The sequence below is a fragment of the Prosopis cineraria genome, unplaced genomic scaffold, assembly GCF_029017545.1.
Source record: "Prosopis cineraria cultivar Desert tree isolate PC_DT_omini unplaced genomic scaffold, ASM2901754v1 PC6, whole genome shotgun sequence".
Taxonomy (NCBI): domain Eukaryota; kingdom Viridiplantae; phylum Streptophyta; class Magnoliopsida; order Fabales; family Fabaceae; genus Prosopis; species Prosopis cineraria.
In genome coordinates this window covers 19,316,471-19,324,803 of record NW_026555337.1, presented here as the reverse complement: position 1 = coordinate 19,324,803, position 8,333 = coordinate 19,316,471, and the positions used below count along the sequence as shown (strand labels likewise).

The window sequence follows — 8,333 nt, the reverse complement described above, 5'->3', positions numbered from 1 at the left end:
AAAATTAGAAAAGATCGATATTTATTTTATTTATCTTGATTAGTTAGGACAGTCAATGACATTGATTTTTTTGCTTATACGTCTTCAAGTTTAAGGCATTAATCTTGGTCCCAAGGTGATTCTAAAATGATTTTGTCTATAGCCTTTGGACAAATATATTGGACACGGGAGTACTAGGGATGTAACATTGGGTCAAGCAAGTCCAAGCATTATTGGGCTCATATGAAACCCATTTTGAATGAATGGGCCGCAAGGTTTGTGAATATCAAGGACCCATATCGTAAGCGCTGTTGTGTAAGATTGTGAGTTTGGGGGAACGATCTTCTTGTGTTATTAGGTTAGCTTAATAATTAGGTTCGTGAATGCCATGTGTTTTATTTTTTACCTTATATTTTCTCCATATTTAACGGTGCTAAAATAAAGTTAGCATAAAAAATTGCTGAAAATTTTAAGTTATGATCCTAAGATCTCCTAATCCCTCCCCTATGTAGATGAAGGCTTCATCCTCTTCCGCAAGTGGTAGTTAATATGGTGGTTAAATAGCTAAATTCATCTTGAATTCTATTATTATTTATTAAAAATTTATTTTTAAAAAAATAAACTTGTTAGTTTTTAAATAGCTAAATTCAAATATTTTTCAATTTTTACAAATTTAGTAATAGGCTTAAATTCATCACTTATTTAAATCACTAAATCTTTGTATTAATGACACATATTCTGTTTAAAAATTAATAAAATATAATTAAATATTTATAAACTTAAAAAATTATAATATACATAGACATTCACATAAAAATTATTCAGAATTACCAAACTAAATAATTACAAAAATAACTTATTTTAAACTATAAGTAAAATAAATACTATAAAATGATATAAAAAATAATGCTCCCTCCGTTCAAAATGTAAGGCATTTTTTGAGGAGTTGGATGTTAAAAAATATAAAGTATTTTAATCTTTCAAGGTGTAATCATTATCTTTTTTTCAAAAGTGCCCTATTGATAATAACTTTATATTTATTGTTGGGTATTTAATAGGAGTGAATATGAAAAAATATGATTAGTTTGAAAGTAGGTAACTATTTTATTGAGAGTGAGATTTAGTTAAAAATACCTTACATTTTTAAACGGAAGGAGTAGCAAATAATTTTTTTTTAATTATATAAATTTACATATAAAAATAAAATTGTTATCATATATTCCCCAAGAATCTGAAACCCCAATCATGTGATTCATCAGTGAAAGCCGACTCCGCCTTTGATTTGGATCGCCCAAGCAGTAAGTGAAGCTTTGACGTCGACAAATGTAGAGTTACTCACTATTGGTGGAAGAAGAAGATCGGGAGATGGAGGATAAGTAATGTCAGCCGACGGATCTAGAAGTACCCACCGTCGCCTAAGCAGCAAGTGAAGCTTCCATGCTGATAGCTCTGGCCTCTACTCTTGTTGGCAGAAGAAGAAGATAGGAAGAGGAGGAGAGAGATGTAAGAAAAATGCCACTTGTATGTATAGTCAAGTAGGACAGAGATTGGGTAAAAATGCGGTAAACTAACGTCTGTTCATTGAAATTTAATGGGATGTGCCAAATGCTTCATTTTTTTCTTTAAGTTTAATATTTATTTCATACCATTTTATAATATAAGTTACAGACCTTCTTTGAATAATAATTGATAGCCAAATTTGCACCTTAACTTTAAATTCAATTCACTAAAATAAATTGGTGTTAGCCCAAACAAAAAAAAAATGTTATCAAGCATATACCTTAGCTAGCTATTCATGAAAATTTGTGAAGACTACTTATATCAATATAGTACTCCCTCTAGGGTTTTTTTTTTAATTCAAAGAGATATCATTTACCAATTATAGTTCTAAGTAATACATGAAAGATGATTGTCTCTTATCATCATCCATCACCTTTCAACAGTAAAGTAAGAGTTGATCAAAAAATATAAAAGACCTTAATAAATTAGGACCATGTATGATATGAAGATTGGTTTTGTGGTGATGAATTTTAACTAAGACATAAAAGACCCTAATTATAAAAATATAATTAGGTTAAATATTTTAAATAAGAAAGGCAAAAAATGATAACGTAAATTCCAACAAATCATTAAAAATAAAAGTAAAGGATTCAAAAAAAAATAAAAAAATGTAGTTAAAAATATAATAAATATTTATTAAAAGAACTTTTGGCCTTTTCTACCTAACAATAGAGTTAGCTTCGTTCCATTTCCCATTTCAACCATTAAATTTGTTTTTAAATGGTTGAAATTTAAAGTTTCATAAAATTAAATTTTTTATTTTTTAATTGTTATTAAAACGTTGAATTTATGAACAAAAAATAAATAAACTTAAGATATAATTAATTTATTTAAATTGTAATTTAATATTTAAAATTAAAATAAAAATAAAAAATTAATTTTATGAAACATTAAATTTTAATTATTTAAAAATTTGATGACTAAGATGAGAAATGGAAAAGGAGGGAGATGGATGAGGCTAGTTTCGGTACTCACCACACAATGAGTAATCTAAATTATTCAGGTGCTCATCACATGATAAGTAATCTAAGCCAAATTTTTATATTTTATTTATATATTTTATTTTATATTTAATAAAATAAAAATTATAAATTTTAATAAATTTTGTAACATCTTAATTTTTCAATCTTGTGATTAGTTGTTAACCGAGTGTAAAGTGATAATTAGTCTAAAATTATAGATTTGGATGGTTATGTGATAATTTGAATCATTGAGATGTTGTATGAGCAGGTACGGGTGAGAGGATAGCGTTTCAGGTTGAAGTAAGTGCGCGTGGTGAGAATTAATCTTACTTTGCCATGCATTGCGGCTTGTGCTACAGGCGTTGTGGTGTATGGACCAGAAAATGACTTCTTAAGTTGTGAAATTTAAGAAATTTCATAGGAGAGAGATTTAGAACACACAAGAGGGAGGAGAAAAGAAAGGTTGAGGTGCTAGGACAAGCTATTTCAGGTCATTGAAAGGTGCTTCTGATCAATAACTTAGTGGGTGAACTATGAATAAATCTTACCTTTCATTCTACACAAATTTCTCTAAAAATGAGTTATAGAGAAATTGAATCAGTGAAATTTTAGGGGTTTGATTCTTGCCCAATAATAATAAAAAAGTTCTCGAGAGTTAAATTAGAGTTTTGCGAGTGGTTTAAAGCTAAACAATAGAGCTTTGAACCCATAGACTCAATTTGGCCTTAAAAGAGAGATATTTTAGGGTACAAATCGTGTTTGGGCAAAATAAGACCTGTTAAGGGGATGTCAGGTAGTAATTAAGTAGTAATGGATTTAGAATAAATAAATAAAAAAGAATTTATGGATGAATGTAGCCCTAGGTATGAAAATGTATTTTTGGTCAAAATGGACCAAATGATTAAAATGTGCCAAATGTGTTCAAATTATCGTATTGGACACATTAGTGAGAAAGGAAGCTTGTGATAAGCTATTATGATAGTTGAAATTTACGAGTAACCTTTCTAGTGATAGAAGGGTTAAAATAACTGAATAACTTCCTTTATTTGATTGTTTATTGCAATTGTGTGTGAATATGCTATGCAGTGCATAAAAGTGTTTTGAGCTAAACTTGTTTTATAGCAATGTGTGATGTTGCATTAAATAGCTTTTGATAGAATAAAAGCATTTAAATGGGTTATTTCAAATGATATGTTAATATATATGTGTGTGTGTGTGTGTGTGTGTGTGTGTGTGTGTGTGTGTGTGTGTGTGTGTGTGTGTGTGTGTGTGTGTGTATGAGAAAACATGTAAAGTGGTAATGAGGAATCTTGAATGGTTCAAAAAGCATAATTATAGGGTTAGGAGTTCACCTGAGTGGAGAGGCGGTGATAAGACCATGACATATTCTCCTTTGTACCTGATGGGATATGGTGTTAGAGAATTATACATCTTTAGTGCCTATTGAGATACGGTATTGGAGATTTGGGACTCTTTAGTGTCTGTGTGTTACGGTGTTGGAGTCAATGACAACTCATTGTGTGTATTAGAAGAAACCATAGTTCGAAAGTTAGATAGAACATCTTTGGCCAAGTGATTCTACCATTAAAGGTGAGCTCAAACCAATGAAAGTGTATATTAGTCTATGGCGAGCCTATGATTTTGTGTCGAGGTTATTTGGAGATTTGATCGGTAGTGATCATGTTATGAAATGTTATGTAATGTTTGTAATAGTAAAGTGGTGAAAGTGGTGTGAAGAAGTGAAATGTGAAACATTAATGTGATTTAAGTGAAACTTGTGATATATACTATGTTAATAAGATTTAAATGATATATTATACTTTACTTTCATATTGTTACATGTAATAATCAATAGAAGTGAGTTATTCTATTATTGAGATTTTTATCTCACTCCTGCGATTACATTTTTATAGGACAGAGTAGTGATCAGCGCAAGAGAGGAGAGTCTGGGCCAACTTGAGTTGTTGAAGTCGTGTAAACTCGAAGTTTGTGTAATGAACCAAGAACTTGTGTGTATGTGTATATATGAGTTGTCATAGGGTTGCATGCATGCATTGAGTAGTAATTTTCTAAAATTTTAGTTCATTTGTGTATTTTTGTGATGAAATGAATCAGGGACTATAATTTGATTATGTTTATGTAGAAATCTTAAGCCCATGCGTGAAATTATGATGAAATAAGTAATTTAGGATTAAGATTATATTATGAATGTGTTATGGATGAGATTCTTTGTGAATGTGTTGAGTGAAGGGCCAAGTAGGCTATGTTATGCCAAGTGTTGGCAAATTGTGTGAAATTGTGAAGTGTGAAAATTGACCGTTGAGGGGTCAAATTTTGATATAGATGTATAATTGTGATAAATTGAGATCAATTAGGTCTATTAGGTCCTTTTAGACTTGATTCAAGGCCTTGTATAGTCTATTGAAAGAAAGGGATCAATTTGAATGCTTAGATGCCCAAAATTTTCAAAAAAAAGTGACTTTTTATACTTGGGTGTCAAAATTTTGATTGAACCATTAGATCATGTTCAAACCTTTCTTATTAACTAACTTATGAGCTAAGTTTCAGGTGGACGCTTGAGTCAATTTGATCGGATGTCATGTGTGAAAACAATGCACGTCGAAAATTCATAATTTTGTTGTCAAAATGACAGAAAAAATTTTGAATAGGCGTATCGCGGTGCATGGCACAGAAAGTTAGGCATATGGCTTTATGCAACATGCTGTAAACACACGTACTACGCGCCGCGGCACACAACCTATATTCCAACATGATTTTCATGGTTTTTTATATATGTAATTGAAATAAGAGTGCTCATGAGTTGTGTTTTATTGTGCATTGTGCAAATATGTGATTTTCTTCCACTGTGTGTTACTCAAATGTATTATGGTTTCTGATAATTTTGTGAAATAAGTTTTTGGTCAAAGTTTTTCAAACATAATATTTGATTATTAATTTGTGTGTTAAAGTGATAATTTCATTAATCTTTTCCTGTATTGAGTGAATGTCGGGGAGGGTAACAAATTTACTCTATCATCAATTTGGATAATACAGATTTAATCTAAATGATAAATTTCATATTAAATATTTTTATAATTTTTATAAATCTCAGATATACTTTGCACACTTTAGATTTAAAATTTTTAAATTATAATTTTGTTAGGTTTTTTTAAAAATCTAGTTTGAAGATTATCTTAATTTTTATTGTTTTTAATATTATATTTACTAAAATAATAATTTTTTAAATAATTTAATTTTAAATTTAGACATTTTAAAATATATCTAGATAATCAATTTATAAAAATTATAAAAACACTTAATATTAAATTTATTATTTAAATTAAATTTATATTATTCAAATTGATGATAAACAAAGTTATTAAAATTAATTTTTTATTAAATATAAAATAAAATATCAAAATTTAAATCGTTCAAATCAAAACTTAGAACAGTTCAGATTGCTCATCACATGGATAGGCATTGAAACTGACATCGAAGATGGACAAAGAGGCCGAGTCCTCAAACAATAATGTGCCCGTTTGGACAAGGGGAAAAATTGATTTTTTGACCCCAAAATCAATTTTTTTAGCCAATTTATCCAAATAGTTGAAAATGATCAAAAATTGATTATGAGGCAAGACGCGCATTTTTCTAGAAGCTCCCTTCATCCGCTTTCTGCCAAAAGTTTGTCAAAAATATTAAAAAAATTACAAAGACAAGCCCAAAAAAATTACAAAAAAAACACATAATTTAATAAAAAATAAAATCAAACTCTCTTCTTTTTTTTTAATAAAATTTAATTTTTAATCTTTAAAAAATTAATATTTAAAATTTAAAAATTAAATTATATAATAATTATATAGTTAAAAATTAATTTTAATTAAATTATTTAAATATTTTTAATTCTATTAAAATTAATTTTAAAAAAATAATATTCAAATATATATATGATAAATTATAATTAAAATTTATTATTTAATTAATTATTTTTATAATTTATTATTAAATTTAAACGTGTAAAATGACTTTTTTCAAAACATGTAAATAATTTGGAAAAATAAAAAGAAATGGCCTTCCCGACGTCTGCTGCGTATATATCACAGCTCATCTTTGTCCTTTCCTATCTTTTATTACTTTTATATTCAACATTTTTACTTTTCATTTTTAAAATATCATCTCTCTTCCTTCGGCCTTCCATTTCCGACTTGCCGTCCATCCATCGTCTCTTCATTATCCCATATTTTTCATTTTTTTGCAATAGTCTGTAACACTTGGTGAAATTGAAGCAGCAACCAGCAAACCACAAACCCACCTTCAGTCACAAAAGGGGAGAAAACTGAATCATGTCCTCCACTGCTTCAGATTATTCTTCCAGTGTTCACCTTCCTCCATATGTGGTGGAGGACTGCCGCGGCGTCCTTCAAGTTTACAGCGACGGTTCCATCGTACGCTCTTCAAAGCCAAGCTTCAACGTCCCTGTCCACGACGACGGCTCTGTTCTATGGAAAGATGTCGTTTTCGATCCTACCCATGACCTTCAGCTTCGACTCTATAAGCCCGCTGATTCGTCTTCATCCTCCAAACTTCCGATTTTCTACTATATCCATGGCGGTGGCTTCTGCATCGGCTCCTTTACCTGGCCCAACTTTCACAACTACTGCCTCCGACTCGCTTCAGATCTCCGAGCCGTCGTCATATCGCCGGACTATCGGCTGGCTCCGGAGAACCGGCTCCCAGCCGCTGTGGATGACGCATTCACGGCTGTCAAGTGGCTCCAGGCACAAGCCACGAACAATGATCCGGATCCATGGCTGAGCGAAGTGGCTGATTTCAATCGGGTGTTCATTTCAGGTGACTCGGCCGGCGGAGACATCGCTCACCATCTGGCGCTTGGGCTTGGGCGTGGGTCGCCCGAGTTAGCGCCGGTTCGGGTCAGAGGTTACATTCTTTTGGCACCCTTCTTTAGCGGCACCGCCCGAACCCGATTGGAGGCTGAAGGTCCAAAAGACGCTTTCCTCAATTTAGAGCTCATTGACAGGTTCGTAAATAATAAATCTCTCTTATGCCGATCTTATTGTTTGATATGTAATACTTTCATTCGAAAACCTAATAGAAGAAATTCAAGTCTGTCTAGGCACAAATGGCCGATTGTTCAGTTTCTGTGTTAAGTTTTTTGCGTGATGAATCAGATTTTGGAGGCTTTCTGTACCGATTGGAGATGACAGAGATCATCCCCTTGTGAATCCATTTGGGCCACGGAGCAAGAGCCTTGAAGGCATTGATTTGGATCCAATACTAGTGGTGGTTGGAGGAAGCGATTTGCTGAGAGATAGGTGTGAGGACTATGCAAGTAGCCTTAAGAAATTGGGGAAGAACATAGAGTATGCAGAATTTGAAGGGAAGCAACATGGATTCTTCACTATTGATCCTAGTTCAGAAGCTGCAAAGAAGCTGATGCTAATGATCAAACAATTTGTAGAGAAACATTCACTCTGAATCTGTATTATTCAGGCAGTCTTGCAGATCTTGAATATCCTGCCCAAACTAGCGGGGTGTTTGCTACCAGTGTTTTTCGAATAAGGTTAATGGTTAATGGTGCTTTGTTTTGGATTTCTATATATATATATATATACACACACACACACAACATATTTTCCATTCTATTTATAAGTAATTTTTAACAATTTTATTAATACAAATATAATAAAAATATAAAAAATAAAAATAGATGAACTTTAAATATAATTCTCAAATGAAAAGAAAAGAATGCATAAATAATATAATATTATTTTTTTTATCTTTTTCTCTCTTATTTTTTAAGATTAGTTTTGG

General features: G+C 31.1%; 1 protein-coding gene across 1 annotated transcript; it reads left to right on the top strand.

Moving 5' to 3' along the window:
* Window positions 1-6,696: 6,696 nt before the first annotated feature.
* Window positions 6,697-8,117, top strand: LOC129314241 (probable carboxylesterase 15). The gene is made up of 2 exons (XM_054957608.1): window positions 6,697-7,539; window positions 7,691-8,117. The coding sequence occupies exons 1-2, from the start codon at window positions 6,845-6,847 to the stop codon at window positions 7,995-7,997; spliced, it is 1,002 nt and encodes a 333-aa protein (XP_054813583.1). The 5' UTR covers window positions 6,697-6,844; the 3' UTR covers window positions 7,998-8,117.
* Window positions 8,118-8,333: the final 216 nt, after the last annotated feature.

Excerpts from the sequence above, each read along its gene's own strand:
- LOC129314241 (XM_054957608.1), top strand. The coding sequence starts at position 6,845 with ATGTCCTCCACTGCTTCAGATTATTCTTCCAGTGTTCACCTTCCTCCA. Across the intron at positions 7,540-7,690 it reads AATTTAGAGCTCATTGACAG|ATTTTGGAGGCTTTCTGTAC; the intron begins GTTCGTAAATAA and ends GTGATGAATCAG.